We start from the raw sequence: 22,627 nt of genomic DNA on the forward strand, positions 1-22,627 counted from the left end.
ATTTTGACGGGGCTGTATAGTAGTAAATGATGCCATCGATGGATTAGACGACAAAAATTTTATCAATTTTTAATTGAATTTCAAATATGGCTGAAAATGGCTTATTTGGCTGTTTTGGGTTAAGATTTCTCGAAATCTCGACGTGATAGAGCAATTCTGCAGCCGGATTCGGATTCAGCGCGAAAAATTACGTAAGAAAACATAGTTAAATCCCAATCAACAAAACCATGCAGGTCTGTATAATTAACCGCAACTCGTCGGTTCGCGTAAAGGAGGCACGGCAGTGTCGCTTCGCGCAGCTTAGCGCTGAGACACTACCAGTGTCAACAGATAAGATCAAAATGAATAAATCTTTTTAACCCCCCTACAACTTTTGTTTGAAACATTTTTTTTTTATAAAATTTTATTTTTTGGAATATCTAGTTCCGATATTTATTTGTTTGTTAATAGTTTTACATGTTTTTCATATTTTCACATTGAAAAATTTGAATACTCATCTATTAAAGAGATCACGTAAGTGCCAAATGAGCTGTAAGTCAATTTTAGTATAATGGGTCTTCTATAATAAGCCATTAGTCGTAAATCAGAAGTTAGAAGCTAAAAATTGACCAAACGTAGCCGTCAATTTTTAGCTTCTGTCTTCTGATGTATGATTAATGGCTTATTGTAGAAGGTCCACAACTTTTATTTCTTTTTACGATTTATGACATTACACATGTTATATGACCTAAAGACTAAATTTAGCGTGTTTAAGCCCATTTGCAATAAATATTACTATTGAACAAATTTAATTTGTTCACATTGATTTTAAAGTACACTGAGAAAAAATGTACCAAATTTTAATAAATATCTGTTTGAACGGTACCAACTATATATTAAATAATAAACGTATATTTTTTTAAAACAAGAATCATTAATTTGATTTATAATTTTTCTATTTAGTATTTATTAATAATATTATTTTGCTATTTAATATTTATTTATAATATCATTTTTCTATTTCATATTTATTTAAATATTTATTTATAATAAATTAAATTAATACTATTCAAATAAATAATTATTAAAATTTAATACTTTTAATAATTTTTAATTAAAAATTTAATAATTTTTTCCCACGTAAATAAGATTTATTTAGATCGTACAATTTAGATCGTACATTCAGATAATACAAATAGATGCATGAAATGTTCGATTTAGGATTGTCTGACATATTGTTAAAAAATTAGACTTGAAATAAAAATTTAAAATCTATAATAAAAAACCACACACATTGATTAATTAAAAAGATGGTATACTCTAGATAATCTCAAGAAGAAAGAACTTACCTCAGTTAATATATTGACGTGATACTGAAGAGTACTGTTATGTCTGATATAAGCAACGAAGTAATTCAGTTGGAAAGGTGGGAACTCATTCTGCGGATCGCGGTATCGCGTGTTATTTAATATGTGTCGTTTTGCGATCTCGAAGGGAGTCCTATTCATTATATCGAGGCACTGACTACGACTTCCAAGCCAAAAATTATTTCCATAAAGGAAACCTGATTTGAGTTCGCCACTAGAATCCAATGCTTGAAGACAAAAATACACAAGTCTTATTATATTTATGTACCAACATTCTAGTATATAGTGTTTCTTATTCATTGCTACTTAATCACTGAGACTTTTATTAATTGCTAAAGGCAGGATCACTATTAATTACAAAAGACAAGTCTTATATCGTATCCGGCCCGAGCGGTTGTGCACCAATCTGATTTGGATTAATGATACTGTATGGTTTCTTAACGTGTAACGTCAACCAATAGGAGAATATTACACAACCCAAATCAGTGTAAAGTCGCTTAAATCGAAAACACTATTAGATATCTCGCATTATTTAGGTGTTTTTTAATTTTATTAATTCTACATTGTCTCGATTTGGTTCACTACTATAATTTCAATGATCATTATAAAACATAATTATAATTTTAACATTATTTTATGCATTATTATTACGCACTTTACAAATAAAATTTGGAGAAATATAATAAAAAATAATAATTAGATCTTGTAACAAGTATGAAATATTTTTGTGACAAAAGTAATACTACGAAAGATAATTTTTAATCGCTATGTTTCGCGACTTATTACTAACTTTCACTCAGATCACTTCTTCATATAAACGACAGTGGTAAAAAATTTCAAAACTCGATGTATAGATAAGAATATATCTATTTGATTAATTGTGTACGTAAGACAGTGTGTACTTTTCGTATCACTACATATGGTCACATATATAAATAACAAATACAATGAAATATAATTAAATTCTCAGTGGCGAAGTGTCAATATATAATGAATTCTTTACATATTGACACTTCATCGCTGAGGGTTTATTTAAATTTCATTGTATTTGTTATTTCTTTTATTTGTCATTTTAATATTGTATTTTTTCGTTTTAACTCTGTTCTTTACGCTGTTCAGAATTTTTTAATACAGTATTTTCTCATGTTGGTAAAAATAAGAAAATGCAGATCTAAAAAGTTGATAAAAAAATTCTGAAAAAATTCTCAGAACTTTATGACAAGAAAATAAGTAATTTTTGTCCCTTGCAGTTTTTCTGTAAAGTTGATAGTATTTGAGTAAAAAATTATTCAAAACCAATATTTTGCAATTTTTAGTAATTAATATCTTATTAACTATTGCGAAAATTGAAAATGGTAGAGAACTTTTCGACTCAGTTTAGTCTACTCTATCCACACAAAAGTGATTGGCAAAAAAGGTCGGGATACCCTGTTTATGTGTTGCATGTACGTTGCCAGCACCGCACAGCGTCCTTTGGACATTAAGTAGCCATGCTAAAAGCCATGCTAACATGGGTCGTGGGGACTGCGTAATACTAATGACCGCAGCACAGACTTTTGCATAACGCATAGTGCATAAGCGAATCAACTGATCAGAAGCTTTCCTCTCATTCCATAGAAAAGAAGAATTTCGATTGATTGATTCCCACTATGCATTATGCGTTATGCAAGAGTCTATGCTGCGGCCATAAGCGTTTATTGAACTAGGTCACAAATGGCGGTCGAAATTACCAATAGGAAGGTTATCGGCATTACGGCTCCAATAAAAGGAATGCATTATATTGATATATCTAGAGCCTTATGTCTGAGAACGCGGCAGCGGCTCAGTCTGCTAAGGGTGCTTTCCAATTGCAATATCATAGACACTTTCGTGTACACGGCGACACAAGATGCGTTCCAATTGTCCGTTATTGTCGACACAATACTACACATCCGTACTCAGTCGAAGGCTGTGTAAGCTTGTGTTTTCTAGTAACAATTATATATTACTAACTGCGGCGATTATAAATAAGGTTGGAAGACGTTGAGTGGTAGCCACATTTTTTTGTTTAATACAGGCGGAAAAAATTATATTTAATCTAACGTCATCCGAAACGGATTTCAACCGTGCACAGCGTACATATTCTGTTCCAATTGAATCGTGCACACAATTGAAACGTTACACTTTGTGCATCACTGTATACGTTTGTGTTAAGATGTGTTAAGCAATTGGGGAGCATCCTGTAACACATCTCGTTGCGAACACATCTATGATAGATGTTTTTGTTTTACAATCGTGCATGATTATCTGAGATATTTGAATTCTGTTACGGTAGTAAGTGCAGTTCTTACTTATCCAGATAGCACTGGATATCCCAAGAACGTCCACTTTAAATCCAAATTACATTAGCACGTTCATGAACGTGGGAAAATAGGATGCATTCCGTTTCACGCATGATGTACATGACGCATCATATAGCCTTGTTTAATATTCAGTGAATTTTTCCATCAACGGAAATTGCGTCCGATAAATAATTTTTGCGCTTTTTTGTCGACTTCAACCAGATGCGCATGTTGCATCATTTAATCTTGTTTAATTCAGTGAATAACAAGGATAAATAGTGCAATATGCGCGTGATCATATATGAAATGGATGCACCTATGGACATTCATACGTCCGTCCAGGTAAAAATGGTTTTATGTATGAATATGTATAAATATGTATAGATAATTCTTTAATGATACAGTGAAACAACTCAGCATGAAGTAAATGCGAGGTTGCTCATGTGATTAACTTTCTTGATTTTGCATTTTACTTTTTCGGTCCGATAAGTATAAAAAATTAATCATGATTAAGAATGAATTTTACTTACTTTTTAAACCCCACAGTATCCGTTGATCAACAGCGTCTAGGAAATCTCGTAATTCCGTTGCACATGTTGCCGAACCGAGAACACTAGCTCTGGAGGCGATGGCATAGGCGGGTAATAAATGAATAACATTGTTCTCGTTAGAACTATGAAATTGTGCAGAAACGCAGAATAACGTGACGAAGTGGCAGATATACGAAATAAACGCGATATAATGCATGTTTTTTAATCCAAAAATTACAATCACTTTTATTTATCCGTTAATGCAAACTGTGGTCGATGTCGACCATGAAGTTATCAATTTCAGAAATACAATAGAGATAGAGTGAAGTGTAAAGAATTTTTTTGCTCATGTAAAGAATTTCCTTAATACACAGGTCTAGAATTATTTTCTTCGTCGAGATAAAGAAAACACGTTTATCCCGTTGAACCGTAAACTAAAAATGCGTTGTTTATTAATTTCGTCCGTGCAAACGTTAGTGTAATGTTTTAGAGTTTTATTAGAAAATATTTACTATTTGATTTGTATAATGCAGATTAATATTCGTCATCGAAATTTGACGACCAGGACAAGACTGGTTTATATAGGGAGAAGTCAATGGATTTGTAGTGGAAAAACCGTAATGTCCTCCGCCCTCCCCGCGACACCTTTTTCAACCTCGTCGCGGAGCCCCACTACGTTACGTGCGCTGCATTTGAATACGTCGACATCTTGAACATAGCAATCTATGTAACAAAAAACATTTTTTAATGAAAAACTAATAAAATATTTTATAAATTTTTGTACAATAGTTCTGTGATTATGATACGCTTTACTGGTAATGCAGAATAAGATTAGATCGCAAGTCCGGCGGGGAATGAGACAAGAGAAATTGAATTTGATTCTAGTATAGTGTAAAATTCAATAATATTATATAAAGTATGTAATACTTATTTGTATTAATAATACAAATAATATCTGACTTAATCTAACATAAATAATATTTAATTCATATTTAAAAATATATAATTATAAATATTTGTAATTATAAAACAAATATTTATTACATAGACATTTCAAAACAAAAATAATTTTTTCATAATTATAAATATTTATAATTACGACTTTACTGATGTGTAAGTTACGAAAGCACCCTGTACTAACGTTTTTAAAATTGATCAAATAAAATTTTTGCAATAATTTGAAATAATTTATACGAATCACGCAAATTATAACAAACTTTTTTTTAAAGTTAGTTTTAGTTAGGTTTTGTTTCTAACTCTTTATTCTTGGTTAAGTTCTTGTAATTCTAATTTGCATATCAGTTATAAACGTTTAAATTGCGGATTGAAGTGTAATTTAGTATAACCTAATCTTAGTTTTACATATTAATTGTTTTAATTGTATATTTTATGTATTTCGAATGCGATCGGTTTATACTGGAATCAAATTAGGTTTTTATCTCGGAACCGGTTCAACCAACTCGGATTTTAATGATTTTTTTTTAAATATCACAAATTAAAAATACTAAAACTTTTATAGGTTAAAAATTGACGGTTTTTATTAATTCATTAATTTTTTTACATTATATGTTATTGTTTTAATTATACGAAATAAAACGTACTCAATCTACGATTTTAGGTTCAAAATCAAATCTAAAACACTATATAATTCCTTCCAGATACTTTCTCTTCAGTATATCATATGCTTGAAATCCCTTTATATAGTGTTTTAGATTTGATTTTGAACCTAAAATCGTAGATTGACTACGTTTTAATTCGTATAATTAAAACAATAACATATAATGTAAAAAAATTAATGAATAAATAAAAACCGTCAATTTTTAATGTATAAAAGTTTTAGTATTTTTAATTTTTGACATTTAAAAACAAATCATTAAAATCCGAGTTGGTTGAACCGGTTCCGAGATAAAAACCTAATTTGACTCCAGTATAAACCGATAGCATTCGAAATACATAAAATATACAATTAAAACAATCTATATGTAAAACTAAGATTAGGTTATACTAAATTACAGTTCAATCCGCAATTTAAACGTTTATAACTGATATGCAAATTAGAATTACAAGAACTTAACCGAGAATAAATAGAGACAAAACTTAACTGAAGCTAACTTAAAAAAAAGTTTGTTATAATGTGCGTGATTCGCATAAATTATTTCAAATTTTTGTAAAAATTTTATTTTTAATGTAGATAGAGACAGAGAATGAACAGATGTTTTGATAGGGTTTCGCTGACACACGGTTGGGTTCCGCAGGTAGACGCACACGAGTGATATGAGTTCAGTTTCACCTTTAGCAGATGATGATTCCATTTAACTGATTTAACTGATGATTCCATATTTTCTTTCAGCAGGACATTTCCCTTACGCAAAATCTTCGCAAATTTATTTACAGGATATGCAAGAATTAAAACAAAAAATGGATCCCGAGGAATATAACAAATTTACAAAAGAAATGTGTTTCACAGCTAGACGTACAGATAACTTTTTTGCTGGTATACACACCGATCAAACTATCGAGCAAACTTTAATGAAGTCAATGAGTGTCGAAGGCGGACCTTTTCGACGTGGAGCTACAGACAGTGTCGTCTATCAATGGATTAATGGAGTTGTTTGCACAAGCGACATTATTGAAGGAATGGAAACTTTCTGCAATATTTCATTCAAAAAAAGCCACCAACATGCAGATTTTACAGATGCGAGAATCACAAGAGGTGATGCTGAAATTAAAAAATTGAAAGAATGGCTTCAGTCTCACGATCCTTTCTCCGAGCTGGATGTAATTACGAATATTGCAACAGGTGTTATTGACCACGAAAAGACGATCAATTGCTACAATGCCTTTGATCAAGGTATTGAGACTGTAAAGAAAATAAACGGTCAAAACTTCAGAGATTTGAAATTGAAAACATCACAAAAAGTTGTACCTTTGCTTGCTGCAAACAGTAAACTAAAAATAAATAACGAACACGTTCCAATTGATCCTCTCTTATTGTTTCAACGTATTACCGTATTGAAGAAATCTGATACCGATTTACAAAACTATATGAAGAACGAATTAGCTCCTTACCTGTTATCGTTGTACGACGACGCAGGAATGTGAAAAACCCAGAAATCTACATTCTACAGTATCTTCAAAGCATTTCCAACAAGTATCAGCGATACCAACAATTTTTATGTAATTGATGGTTGGATGCTTTCACACCGTGTTAAATGGCAATTGAATCAAACGTTTCACTCAATATTAGATAGTTATGTCAGGTATATTATCAGAAATTACGGTAATAACGTAACAATCGTATTTGATGGATATGAAAGAGATACCATTAAAGCAGCAGAAAGAAACCGCCGATCTGTAAAAAATACATCACTTGATTATGCTTTCGAAGAAGACATGCAGCTGAAAGTGGCTCAAGATAAGTTTCTTTCCAACGTCAACAATAAAGCTAGATTTATAACTAAATTAAGGCGATATTTAACAGAAAATGGTATTTTTTCAAAACAAGTAGACGACGATGCCGATCGACTAATTGTGACCACAGCAGTTGATTCGTCTTTTTCCAATGTCGTTATAGTGGCTGAGGACATTGATGTTCTTGTCCTATTAATAGCTTTAACACCAGATGGAAAGGAAATATATTTTCTAAAACCTCGTAGAAGAAAAGTGCCACAGAAAGTATATTCATCGGCCAGTCTAGATAAATTACCAAACTGCAAACGACATGTGCTTTTTTTACACGCTTTTACAGGCTGCGATACGACGTCGGCATTTTTCAACAAAGGAAAAAATATGTTTGCAACTATGTTTGAATCTCAAACATATTTACAAGAGGCTGCTGAAGTTTTCAAACAAGAGAAGCAAATGTAGAAAACATTCTTAAAGCTGGTGTAATATGTATTCTTGTTTTATATGAAGCTCATCAATCTGAATCTGATTTAAATCAGTACAGATACAAATGTTTTAAGGCCGCCATTTCAAACGACAGTCAGGTACAACTATCAAATTTACCATGCACTATAGATGCAGCTACAGAACACGTGAAGAAAGTATACCTCCAAGTACAGTTATGGCTTGGAAATTATTTATCGCGAACGGAATGGGGATCGATGCCTGGTAAATATTTAATGCCAAACCCAATGAACCAAGAACCTGCTCCTGAAGATTTATTAAAAATCATCTTTTGCAAGTGCAAATCAGGATGTGGTCTATCGTTGTTGAAGAAAATGAGTTGGAAAATGAGGAAATTGTTTGAAAATATTTTTACATAATATATACTTAGAAATAAAATAATATTACTTTCCTTCTACACTTCTTCTGAATAATTATTTGTAGTTTACAAACGATAGAATACATGGTAGCGCGTTAAAAATCGATTTATCGTTCAATTATAGTTTTTTCAATTTTTAAAAATTTCCTGTAAAAAGCGGCGATTTTTAACCTATAAAGGTTTTAGTATTTTTAATTTGTGACATTAAAAAAAGAACATTAAAATCAAAGTTGGTTGAACCGGTTCCAAGATAACGCTCGTTTTCCGTCTGATTTGACTGTACTATTCTAAGGATATACAAAGTTTTAAGTCTTGTGCATATTAGCAAATTGTTATAAAATTATAGCGGCATTAGTATGACTATAAATAAAAAATCTTTCGGGTTTATTAAGTTACAATGTGTTCTTTTAACAGATTTATATGTTCTGATAATATCTACAACTTTTTCTTCATGAAAATGACTGCTAAATTATATGACGCTTTGCCTACCATCTTTGGCGACTAATATAAGAGAGATGGTCTGAAGGAAAGCAGAGTAAATTTAATGCTTAATTCGCTCAACCGTTAATATGTTCAAAATTAGTTTTTATTAATGTTGTACATTGAGAATGGCACAAACATTGTCGAAACATATGTATGCCTTTTAAATATTAAATTTATTGTTTTTAGCTCTTAGCCCTTCTTTTAATTGTACTGTTCTTATTATAGATCTTGTTCCTTCCAAATAGTTCATGCAAATTATCTAGTTTGTTCCTTAGCTCTATCACAGTCGAATATGATTTCACACATATGTATAGAGGGACAAACGTCTAAAATTCAATTTTATTTTATTCAATTTTAATTACAATTATTACAATATTACAATATTTCCATTGCAATCATGTACGTGTAATTATAATTTCGTGTTCCTTTTTCTGATATGAGATTGGCAGAATATTCGCATTAATAGGATATACGGTGACTCTGCCATTAAAGACAATGCATATGCACAGAAATAACTAATCACCAAGTATCCTAGGAGCGTAGCGCTCTAAAAATGAAAATTGTGACAATAAGTGTATTTATTTTATCGAGGTTGAAGTTTTGATTGTTCGTGTACTTACTACGGACAGCAATTCAAAATGAGCAGATGTTTCACTATGCAAACGAATCGAATGTATGATAACCGGATTTATAAGGTAAGCGCAGTAAGAAAGTCTGCTAAGAGGAATCCAGATTTTCCATGATAAAATCTCTTTAACAATGCCTGTAATAAAGCGTTTGATAAGAATAAAATTTTTTTTTCGAAATTATAACATTGTTCTGTCATTGCCTATTACAAAATGCTTATTAAGCCTTGTATCTATCGACGCTAAAAATTCAAGATTTCGGAATTTAAATTGTCGTCTGATGAATTAGTTATCTCAAACGTAATGCATCATTGTTTCGCATTACGTTTGAGATAACTAATTTATCAGACGATAATTTAAAAAGAATGTACCACTAAGGAAAATTGTGAATTTACTGCAATTATGTGGACTAAAAAACTTGTAGATTGTACATAAAGATTACTGCAAAAATCGGCATCGATTTACTGAGGCAAGTTCATACGGCAATGGATTTTTGTCAGATGTTATTCCAAATGATTGCAGTGGAAAATAAGTTCTATTACCATTTGCAATTTATGCTATATATCTAATGTCAATTTTTAATTTTATATAATGATGCATTCTCGTTTAATATTTTTTTAATTTGTCCATTGAAAGAGAACACGAATTTACAAATACTTTTAATATTAACAACATCATAAACATTTTATACTTAAAATTATCTAATATATGTAACCGATTTATATTGCGACCGGAGGTGTTACGAGGCATTAAGCAGGTACGCTACAGCGTAGAGCATAAAATTTGGAGGGACATAAAATTTTAATAGCCAGCGCTACTCCTGTAAATATATAGCTCTAGTAGCTTACTTGATATTTTAAATCAATTAGCTAAAAGTGATTTTCTGGAAACCTTTTCAAATTTAACAATAGCGTTACAGATCTTATTAATTGCTCTAATGTCTGTGGCAACTGTGCACACAGAGAAAAAGATTTCTTTGGATGTAATAAATTTTATCGTATCCAAATAAATTTGTTATTTGGAATGGTCCAAACAAACCAATGTTTGAATCAATAAGACAGATTATTTGAATTTGAAACAATGTATATCTTTGTCTTAAATACATTATTTGTTTGAACAGATAATATCTATCTTCAGTATTCGCGTGATCAACTGTACGGCACAAACATAATTGATGTAGCACATAGCACTGCCCGTTTAATTCTGTTGTCAGACGTAAAAGCCATTGTTCCCATATTTTCGGTCAAAAAATGTAGTGACTATTCTAAGAAAGCAATTATTTGAATGGAATAACCTATAACCTCTATGAATATATATTTTGCCATTTTCAAATAAACAATTTGTTTCATTGTTTGTATTTATTGTAACCAAATAATATATTATTAAATTGTAAGATATTACTTCAAATAATAATGTTATTTCTGTCAAGCAATAGAGATTTCTCATATAAAACTACAAAATTTTTATTCGAACTAATAATATTACGTAGGTACCAGCATATGTTGTTTCAATAAAACAAATTTTAGTCAAATAAATAGGAATACTAAATCCAAAGAAACCTTTTTCCCTGTGCTGAGGCATCTTTATCAAAATTATAAATAATAAAGTTATCTGAGAAATACAATGACGCAGACATGGTCATGATGTGATTTAACTATAATATCAATTAAAAAAGAATTGGCGAACAGTTTTGATTACATAATCAGTCTTGATTACGTAATAATTGAAGTTACGTAAACGTATACTTGATGACGTAATCAAAATATTTTCAAAAATCAAGCTACAAAATTTAATAGTATAATAGTATAAAATATAGTATGTTGCAAAATATATAAGCGTCAAAATATTGTTATAAAAGAAAATATGTGATTTATTGTATTCGTATTCCTGTGTTATGCAAATTGGTAGAAATTCCTTCTTTTTTTTTTAGTTGTTGGTTAATTATCGTTGGCGGTGAATTTGCTCTTCAGAGACTTAGAAATCCTTGTGATGGGAAGTAAAATTAAATTCCAGCGTAGGATGCCACACACACACAAAGGCGATCGTAACGTCTCCGATTGCGACTCTTTTAAATTAATTTTTATTGTTACTATTAATTAGCTTAATTATTCTGTTTTACACAAAGAATCTGATGAATGTTGAAACGTTTGTATGATTTAATGTTTATATGAACTAATAGATATTAAATGTAGATTAATCATTAGCACTTAACAACGAGTTTTGCCTCGTAGCCTTTCTTTTCTAGCAATATTTATTTTTACAAAGTTGTTGAGTCAGAATATTTTTATTATTTCTTATCTGTTTAATACTATTATTAAATCAACTAACCTCCGTGCTCAGTACAACACATTATTACAATCCATGCTATGCCAATGGCCCAAACAGTTCTACTTAATGCAACATAGATAGCAGTAGACAGAACGGATATTTGTCGTTTGTAAAGGCCAAATAACACCAAAATGTTGCAAGCAGCACCAAGAGTCCAACATAAAATTACAATATTCTGAAATTTATACATTTTGCTTAAAATATTGTATATCAAAACAGGTCAACCGATATAGATCTCAACAATTTTCGGCGATTTCAGCGATTTATTTCCAAGTTATTGAGAATAATTTAGATATGGGTTAAATACTTCTTTCAGTTAAATAATTCTTTTATACATTTATACAATATTTTCTATATTATATATTTGTGGTTTTCAGCTATCTTGAATTGTAATGTGAGAAAAGTCAGTATCTTAACTTATGAATGATTATTCAGTATACAGTGCGTGAGGTATGGAAACACTAAAAAACCTTGAAAATTGTTAATTGTACAGAAAAGTAATTGGAGTAAAAGTTGTAAAGTTTAAAAGATCTATTTATTGGTCTTATTAGTTTGTTCTTTGAAGGTTGCTCCTCCTATTTTTATTTTTAGTGTAAAAATTAATATAAATGGAACAATTTTCAAAAGACCTGATTTTGACAAATGTTATCATGTTTTTCGAATAATATATTTTAGAAGGTTTTAACCATCAGTTAGTTACCTCAGATAATGTTAAATGATGGCGATATTTTAACTTTTAGCCTTATAATCCAGAAAGTACTTAATGAAAAAAATTTCGGGACACCCCGTTTATACATGTTTATATGTATAATTGTAAATATAATTAAAAAACTGTCTACTTTTTAAATTTTTGTAACAATAAATCTAATATTAGTCCATTTATAATTATGGATACTTTAAATCCGCGTTCTGCATAATTAGAATTTTCTTATTATTATTTGAATTTTATTAATCGGCAGTTTATATATACATACTTCGTAACTCTAACAATTGGTTACATTAAATATTTTGATTAAAATTAGGTATTATATACTTTACCCGTTTCAAGGCTATTTTTTTGTTAAATCTTCTTATAATGTAACCTGTAATCATTCCAATAATATATGGACCAATTCGAATCCATGGTTTAAAGTATAAGACGTCTAGAAGTCTGTACTGTTCGTCCAAACTGTAATAATAAAAAAGTGTTTATTTACTTAATTAGTTTCACAATTAATAAGATACTTTGCAACTTACGTCGGAACATATTCATAAATGTATGAGATATAGCCGCTTAAGATAACCGAGGCTATCAAAATTGTACCTAGTATGACAACAGCCACGTAAAAATATCTGAAATTTATAGCTTTTATTTATTCAGATAGATGCTTTGAAAATATGTAACATTCCACAGTCAACGATCGTTTAACTTACATAGTTGACAGAATTAAAAGCGCCAGACCGATTATAAAGAATTGCATATCGCTGGATAGATACCAACTCCAGGACAAGCACTACAAGAAAATTTCAATATATTTCGGATTAAGAAGTCTCTCTTACATACTTGTGAGTGTGTGACGCCAGAATGATATTATAACTAAAGCTGTGCTCCGAAATTTACTACCAGTACTGGAAATCTATAGTTTACGTTACGTGCACTATAGATTTTCAGTACTGGCAATAAATTTTAAAGTACTGAAAATAAATAAATAAATTGGAGCACATCCTTAATTGACATTCGTACCATCGTATCATGACCAAACAGATTATTTATGTATAAGACATTTCTCCACCAGTATTTTGCGCAAGTTTGGTGTGGTCTCTCTTCAACGTAGAATTGCGACGTCTTGTCGTACCAAGCTGAGATCAATTGCGCTATTCCTATTATCATTATATAAGCCGGTGTCAACCTTAAAAGAAATTTCTAGATTTAAAAACTATAAGAAAGCAATTATTATTATATAGCTCATTGTTATTTTTAAATTGCATTTTGTTTTATTTTGTTCATATGTATCATTGATGCTCTCATGCTTATAGCTTCGTCTTTATTTATTGTCGCGTGAATGAAGATAACGTTAGAAACGTACCGGATATATCTGTTTATTGTGATGTTAAAGAATTCGTTTAGCTTCCCTTTGTAATGAATCGGCTTAATTCGTTCTTTGTTTATTTGATTCTTTAAATACATGTAAGCCAATAAAAATCCGCTTAAAAAGAAAAAAGTGTCAACCGATATGGTTGCGTTGGTCATCACTTGAGAGGGGATATCGGCGAATCTCATCGTCCATATTTTATTATCTACATATGTTAAACGACGATCGTTATGCATGGAAAATGGCACATCAAGAGACGTAAATAATCAGTTCTATTATTTTTGCGTCAATACACTTACCGCAATATTCCGATGAGAAAAAAAAACCATGGCCAATGATTATCCAAACCATGGACAAAAATCTTATACCGTGGAAGACGTCTATTGCTTCGGTGTTTAATTTTGTGTTAAATATTATCTTCGTACTTGTGTAAACGGAGAAACACATTAATACGTTACCGATTCTACTTTTCTCGTTTAAAGGCAACAAATCTGTCACTGTCATCTCTTCGACCACGTTTTCTACATCTAAATCACAATTCAGAATCTGTATTGATTAAAAATCGCGAAAGATGTCGCCGGTAAGACAAGAAAGCAATTAACAAGCAAATAATTGGAAAAAACGATATTGCACTATAAGACTGAATAATATTATACAAGAGAAAAATATATCTTTTCGCATTTTGGAATTTTATTAAAATAATGATTCCAATTTAGTAAAACGGTTTTAATGTGTAAATCGTGAGCGTGATTTTCTTTTGAAATACCAGAAATATAACAAAACCAGTATTACGAACAGTCCATTACCGAAGAGGCTAAAAAGGTTTTACAATTAGTTAGACATATACTTACTAACGGCAGTTTTAGTTTTCGCCTTTAAATATGTTTGATATACGAATATATCGTATATTGTACCGCTTATCATCATGGCAAAGGTTAGCACTAAAAGAACACTGAAATGATAAAATTAATAGGTAACTGCGGGTAATATGCCAGTTGGAGGAATATGCCACTAATTTTTAGAGTAAAATGCCAGTAGTTATTTTCTCTAATAATATATAGGTTAAAGGGCTATAAACTAACATTTTGCCGTATAATTCTGTTGTGACAGGATATTCGTATAATATTGACCAAAACTTAATAAGCAAATAAATAAACATAAATGTTTTATTACTGTATTATATTAATTTACTGCTCAATTCAAAATTCTGAATAGAGAATTCAGTTTTTCAATGGATTAAATTTTCTCGATTACTGAAATTTTCTTAGATTACTTGTAACACTATGTAAATATTAAGTAAAACAAATATTTATTTATGTCATGCTTACACATTACATACTTTTACTATAAAAAATTGTCCAAAATGTAATTTGATAATATCTAATTGTTGCAGTAGGTGGATTCACGTGGACTGTTCGTAGGAAGATACATTTATGATGTTCAAAACGTGTGTTAAAGTTTACTTTACATGCTGTATAACTTAATCTATCGAAGTTATTACTTATATTCTTATATTGGTTGTATTACCTATATTATGTTATATGTGTTTATTTTCAAAATCATTAATAATGTGTTTTTGCATTAAAAAAAAGCCAAATAAATGTTATATTAAGCATTTTTTGGTATGTGGCATATTATTCGCATGGTGGCATATTGACTTTTTTTCAGCACTTTTGTATTTCTTTATTTTTAATAATAAAAAATGGAAGAAAACGATTAGTATGTAAAATTATTTTAAATTGAACCAATAATTACTCAAAAATCTAATTTCGTTCAAGTGTGGCATATTCACGGCACGTCCGCTATATACAGATATCTCTTCCATCGCTTTCTCAAATTCTCGGAAGAGACATGAAAATTTAACGTATATTATTATTTTATTTGTAAAGTTAATTTTTTATTGTCTTTATGTTTTTCGACATACCATATGAAAGGTATCGCTCCATTTAACAGCCATTGGTGATCATCCTTTAAGTTTTTTACCTGTATCAAATTGAGGTCCACGGAATAGAGATCATTGATTAAAAGAACTCTATCCCGAAATATTGCCTCTAGAATGAAACTTATATTACTCGTGGAACAGGATGCGGGCAAACAGAGACCGAGCGTAATCAGATCCTAAAATATATATAAAATTTTTATATATAGGGTATATAAAAAGTACAGGAATCCCTGAATATCTCGAAAAATATAAGTTTTATAAAAAAAATATTTCAGACGAAAGTTGTAAAGTTTAGAAAGATTTATTTACACTAAAATAAAAATAAACGTAACAACTTTCAAAGGCTACGATTTTGACAAATGTTATCGAGGTCATGACGCTGAAAAACATTTAAAATGTTTTACATCAGTTAGACGTCTTAGATAATAGGTACTAATTAACTAATGCCGACGATACTGTAACTTTTAAGTAATGAAGCTCAAAAAGTACTCCAAGAAAAAATATTTTGTTATAGCGTTTTGAAGAGCTTTCGAGATAAGCTAAGAATATGCAATAAAAAATTAGGGTTTTTATTTAAAAAAATCGATGTGACTTTGATCTGATATTGGTAACACTATCCAAGGTCAAATAATTAATGAGATCAAAATGAATAAATCTTTTTAACCCCCCTACAACTTTTGTTTGAAACATTTTTTTTTATGAAATTTTATTTTTCGAAATATCTAGGGTTCCGATACTTATTTGTTTGTTAATAGTTTTACATGTTTTTCATATTTTCACATTGAAAAATTTGAATACTCATCTATTAAAGAGATCACGTAAGTGCCAAATGAGCTGTAAGTCAATTTTAGTATAATGGGTCTTCTATAATAAGCCATTAGTCGTAAATCAGAAGTTAGAAGCTAAAAATTGACCAAACGTAGCCGTCAATTTTTAGCTTCTGTCTTCTGATGTATGATTAATGGCTTATTGTAGAAGGTCCACAACTTTTATTTCTTTTTACGATTTATGACATTACACATGTTATATGACCTAAAGACTAAATTTAGCGTGTTTAAGCCCATTTGCAATAAATATTACTATTGAACAAATTTAATTTGTTCACATTGATTTTAAAGTACACTGAGAAAAAATGTACCAAATTTTAATAAATATCTGTTTGAACGGTACCAACTATATATTAAATAATAAACGTATATTTTTTTAAAACAAGAATCATTAATTTGATTTATAATTTTTCTATTTAGTATTTATTAATAATATTATTTTGCTATTTAATATTTATTTATAATATCATTTTTCTATTTCATATTTATTTAAATATTTATTCATAACAATTAAATATTAAGTTAGTACTATTCAAATAAATACTTATTAAAATTTAATACATTTTTTCCCATGTAAATAAGATTTATTTAGATTGTAATACAGAAAGATGCATGAAATGTTCGATTTAGGATTGCCTGACATATTGTTAAAAAATTGGACTTGAAATAAAAATTTAAAATCTATAATAAAAAACCACACACATTGATTAATTAAAAAGATGGTATATTCTAGATAATCTCAAGAAGAAAGAACTTACCTCAGTTAATATATTGACGTGATACTGAAGAGTACTGTTATGTCTGATATAAGCAACGAAGTAATTCAGTTGGAAAGGTGGGAACTCATTCTGCGGATCGCGGTATCGCGTGTTATTTAATATGTGTCGTTTTGCGATCTCGAAGGGAGTCCTATTCATTATATCGAGGCACTGACTACGACTTCCAAGCCAAAAATTATTTCCATAAAGGAAACCTGATTTGAGTTCGCCACTAGAATCCAATGCTTGAAGACAAAAATACACAAGTCTTATTATATTTATGTACCAAGTAGTATAAGCGAATCAACTAATCAGAAGCTTTCCTTTCCTCTCATTCCATAGAAAAGAAGAATTTCGATTGATTGATTCCCACTATGCATTATGCGTTATGCAAGAGTCTATGCTGCGGCCATAAGCGTTTATTGAACTAGGTCACAAATGGCGGTCGAAATTGCCAATAGGAAGGTTATCGGCATTACGGCTCCAATAAAAGGAATGCATTATTTTGATATATCTAGAGCCTTATGTCTGAGAACGCGGCAGCGGCTCAGTCTACTGAGGGTGCTTTCCAATTGCAATATCACTAGACACTTTCGTGTACACGGCGACACAAGTTGCGTTCCAATTGTTCGTTATTGTCGACACAACACTACACATTCGTACTCAGTCGAAGGGTGTGTAAGCTTGTGTTTTCTAGTGACAATTACATATTACTAACTGCGGCGACTATAAATAAGGTTGGAAGACTTTGAGTGATGGGCACTTTTACTTTTTCTTGTTTAATATAGGCGGAAAAAACTACATTTATTCTAACTTCATCCGAAACGGATCTCAACCGTGCACAACGTACATATTCTGTTCCAATTGAATCGTGCACACAATTGAAACGTTACACTTTGTGCATCACTGTATACGTTTGTGTTAAGATGTGTTAAGCAATTGGGGAGCATCCTGTAACACATCTCGTTGCGAACACATCTATGATAGAAGTTTTTGTTTTACAATCGTGCATGATTGTCTGAGATATTTTATTTCTATTTCGGTAGTAAGTGCAGTTCTTACTTATCCAGTTAGCACTGGACATCCCAAGAACGTCCATCTTAAGTCCAAATTACATTAGCACGTTCATGGACGTGGGAAAATAGGATGCATTCCGTTTCACGCATGATGTACATGACGCATCATATAGCCTTGTTTAATATTCAGTGAATTTTTCCATCAACGGAAATTGCATCTGATAAATAATTTTTGCGCTTTTGTGTTGACTTCAACCTGCTTCTCTGCAAAAACTACCTATCGGAAGCAATTTTACGAAAGGAAAATATTGTTTCTTTTAGTGTGAAGTATGACGTCTTATATTTCACGGGCGCGAATTTAAAAACATCCTGTGTTATACATGTTTATAAATATTTATGCGTGTGATTATGTATGTTTATATATATTTATACATATTTATACATATTCATACATAAAATTTTTTTTTACCGGGACGGACATATACGAATGATTGTCCATAGGTGGATCCATTTCATGCACGATCATGCGTATGTTGCATCATTTAATCTTGTTTAATATTCAGTGAATAACAAGGATAAATGGTGCAACATGCGCATGATCGTGTATGAAATGGATGCACCTATGGACATTCATACGTCCGTCCAGGTAAAAAAGGTTTTATGTATGAATATGTATAAATATGTATAAATATGTATAAACATATCGTGAAGTACAAGAGGTCATACTTTACGCTAAGAGAGACAATTTTTCCCGTTTGCAAAATTGCGTCTGACAAGTAATTTTTGCAGGAGAGCAGGTTGAAATTGTACGAGTAAACGCGAAAATTATTTTTCGAATGTAATTTTACTACAGGAAAAAGTTGTTCGTTTTGACACAAAAAACAACTTTTTCCGTCAGCAAAATTGTGTCCGATAAATAGTTTTTGTAGAAGAGCAAGTTGAAGTCAACAAATAAGCGCAAAAATTATTTATCAAACGCAATTTCGTTAAAGGGAAAAGTTGTTTGTTTTAGCATAAAGTATCACATCTTGTACTTCGCGGGGGCGAATTTGGAAACACCCCGTATATAAAATTATACATAATTATGAATGAGCAATTTTTTTACACAAACTATAGAAATCAAAGCCTTAAACGAGCTGGATTTTAAATGCTTGTATTATTCTTGTGTGAATTTATATACTACGTATATAGTCCCTAGAAACGCGCGCCGAATTGAGATTGAAAAATCATTTCGGCGTTTCTGGGGACTACATATGTAGTATATAAATTCACACAAGAATCATACAAGTATTTAAGATCCAGCTAGACCGTGTGAGGCTTTGATTTCTATATTTTGTGTTATCACATATACGGTTCTATAATATATTATATCGTTAATTTTTTTACATTTTTTCAAACTTGTTTTTTTCTAAAACAAACAATGCAAAAATTATCCCTTTAATTATTTTTTATTTTCACATTACTATTATTATTTTTATTTCCCTAAAAAGTAATTTTGTAGAAGAAAGAAAAATGTATGAATATGTACGGACATATTTCATATATAATTATACGTATTTATAAATATTTTTGTTTATACGTATTTGTATATATTCATGCACGAAAAATTTTTTATCGGGGTTATACAGATGTTCGAAACATTCAATAGGTGTCCGTATTTAGATTTTACTTTTACAATGTTTTTCTATTAAAATATAAATATAACAATATACGCAATGCATTAGTTTGCACAATATGCTATCTCACACTATCTAGGCTCTTACTGCAATACTGGACCCACTCACATTTGATGAAGCTGAGAAAATTAATAAGATACAGGCAAAAGATATATTAGATGGTAACATATTCCAATAAACACCTAATATCATATAATCACTATTGCAACAAGCTCTTCAAAAACAAGAGATGTCCAAAATCAGTACATAACACGTTCATAGTAAGTCCAAAATTAGATGTTTTGGATATTTTATGGATGTATAAAGTTGTTGCAAATGTACATCCTATGGACATCCCTAGAACATAATTTGGACTTCCTATGGATATTGCAACGTCCAGAATCGGAAGTCCAGTGGACGTACAATGGACGTCCATGTGCTATTTAGGAATATGATTACTGACAATCCTCTGATTTATTTTTTTTATAAACAAAGATAAAATTAAGCAACGAGATTGATTTAATTTCGGAATGTAGATAATTCTCTAATGATACAATGAAACAACTCAGCATGAAGTAAATGCGAGATTGCTCATGTGATCTTTCTTGATTTTGCATTTTACTTTTTCGATCCGATAAGTATAAAAAATTAATCATGATTAAGAATGAATTTTACTTACTTTTTAAACCCCACAGTATCCGTTGATCAACAGCGTCTAGGAAATCTCGTAATTCCGTTGCACATGTTGCCGAACCGAGAACACTAGCTCTCGAGGCGATGGCATAGGCGGGTAATAAATGAATAACATTGTTCTCGTTAGAACCATGAAATTGTGCAGAAACGCAGAATAACGTGACGAAATGGAAGATATACGAAATAAACGCGATATAATGCATGTTTTTGAATCCAAAAATAACAATCACTTTTACTTCCTCGTTAATGCAAACTGTGGTCGATATCGACCATGAAGTGATCAATTTCAGAAATACAATAGAGATAGAGTGAAGTGTAAAGAATTTTTTTGCTCATGTAAAGAATTTCCTTAATACACAGGTCTAGAATTATTTTCTTCGCCGAGATAAAGAAAACACGTTTATCCCGATGAACCATACACTAAAAATGCGTTGTTTATTAATTTCGTCCGTGCAAACGTTAGTGTAATGTTTTAGAGCTTTATTAGAAAATATTTTCTATTTGATTTGTATAATGCAGATTAATATTTGCAGCGAAATTTGACGACCGGGACAAGACTGGTTTATATAGGGAGAAGTTAACGGATTTGTAGTAGAAACCGAAACGTCTTCCCCGCGATGACTTTTTCGACGTCGTCACGGAACCCCACTACGTTACGTGCACTGCATTTGAATACGTCGACATCTTGAATACAGCAATCTATGTAACAAGAAAACATTTTTTAATGAAAAACCAATAAAATATTTTATAATTTTTGTACAATAGTTTTGTGATTATAATACGCTTTACTGGTAATGCAGAATAAGATTAGATCGCAAGTCCGGCAGGGAATAGGACAAGAGAAATTGAATTTGATTGTAGTATAGTGGAAATTCAATAATATTATATAAAATATATATTTAATAAAAGACAAAAATATTTGTTTCATAATTAAAAATATTTATAATTATATATTTTTAAATATTTATGCCCATGGGCAGACAGACAATCCGACTTTACCGATGTGTAAGTTATGGAAGCACCTTACTGTGCAAACGCTTTTAAAATTAATGATCAAATAAAATTTTTACAAAAATTTGAAATAATTTACACCAATTACGCACATTATAACAAACTTTTTTTTTTAGTTAGTCTCAGTTAAGTTTTGTCTCTAACTATTTATTCTCAATTAAGTTCTTGTAATTCTAATTTGGATATCAGTTATAAACGTTTCAATTGCGGATTCAAGTGTAATTTAGTATAATCTAATCGTAGTTTTACATACAGATTGTTTTAATTGTATATTTTATGTATTTCGAATGCGATCGGTTTATAAGGATATACAAGTTTATAAGTCTTGTGCATATTAGCAAATTGTTATAAGATTATAGTGGCATTAATATGACTATAAACAAAAAATCTGTCGGGTTTATTAAGTTACAATGTGTCCTTTTAATAGATTTATATGTTCTGATAATATCTACAACTTCACGAAAATGACTGCTAAATTATATGACGCTTTGCCTACCACCTTTGGCGACTAATATAAATAAGAGGGATGGTCCGAAGGAGAGCAGAGTAAATTTAATGCTTAATTCACTTAACCGTTAATATGTTTAATTGTTCAAATCTAGTTTTTATTATATTTGTATATTGAGGATGACACAAACATTGTTGAAATATATATATGTCTTTAAAATATTAAAGTTTTCGTTTTTAGCTCATAGCCCTTCTTTTAAATGTATTGTTTTTATTTTAGATCTTGTTCCTTCCACATAGTTCAC

The 22,627-nt window shown here is 30.4% G+C and overlaps 3 protein-coding genes across 3 annotated transcripts in view; 1 reads left to right on the forward strand and 2 right to left on the reverse strand.

The window, feature by feature from the left end:
- LOC108767329 (nose resistant to fluoxetine protein 6-like) overlaps positions 1 to 4,554 on the reverse strand; it is a 12,209-nt gene extending 7,655 nt beyond the window's left edge. Inside the window, 2 exon segments of the mRNA XM_018517126.1 lie at positions 1,329 to 1,573; positions 4,198 to 4,554. Of these exon segments, the coding sequence (XP_018372628.1) occupies positions 1,329 to 1,573; positions 4,198 to 4,414 (462 nt within the window). The 5' untranslated portion in view covers positions 4,415 to 4,554.
- A 2,061-nt stretch (positions 4,555 to 6,615) lies between these two features.
- Positions 6,616 to 7,299, forward strand: LOC108767205 (uncharacterized). Its single transcript, XM_018516944.1, has one exon. The coding sequence runs from the start codon at positions 6,616 to 6,618 to the stop codon at positions 7,297 to 7,299; it is 684 nt and encodes a 227-aa protein (XP_018372446.1).
- A 2,005-nt stretch (positions 7,300 to 9,304) lies between these two features.
- Positions 9,305 to 21,146, reverse strand: LOC108767330 (nose resistant to fluoxetine protein 6-like). The gene is given in 14 exon segments (XM_018517127.1): positions 9,305 to 9,383; positions 9,386 to 9,494; positions 9,568 to 9,710; positions 11,902 to 12,076; positions 12,940 to 13,069; positions 13,138 to 13,233; positions 13,315 to 13,394; positions 13,625 to 13,790; positions 13,968 to 14,178; positions 14,273 to 14,500; positions 14,825 to 14,925; positions 15,898 to 16,091; positions 17,501 to 17,745; positions 20,851 to 21,146. Coding segments are annotated over 14 exon segments (2,136 nt in total). The 5' UTR covers positions 21,068 to 21,146; the 3' UTR covers positions 9,305 to 9,342.
- Between the last annotated feature and the right edge of the window lie 1,481 nt (positions 21,147 to 22,627).

The sequence above is a fragment of the Trachymyrmex cornetzi genome, unplaced genomic scaffold (assembly GCF_001594075.2).
Source record: "Trachymyrmex cornetzi isolate Tcor2-1 unplaced genomic scaffold, Tcor1.1 scaffold67, whole genome shotgun sequence".
Classification (NCBI taxonomy): Eukaryota; Metazoa; Arthropoda; class Insecta; order Hymenoptera; family Formicidae; genus Trachymyrmex; species Trachymyrmex cornetzi.

Bases quoted from the DNA above. Each gene is read 5' to 3' on its own strand.
- LOC108767205 (XM_018516944.1), top strand. From the start codon at position 6,616: ATGGATCCCGAGGAATATAACAAATTTACAAAAGAAATGTGTTTCACA.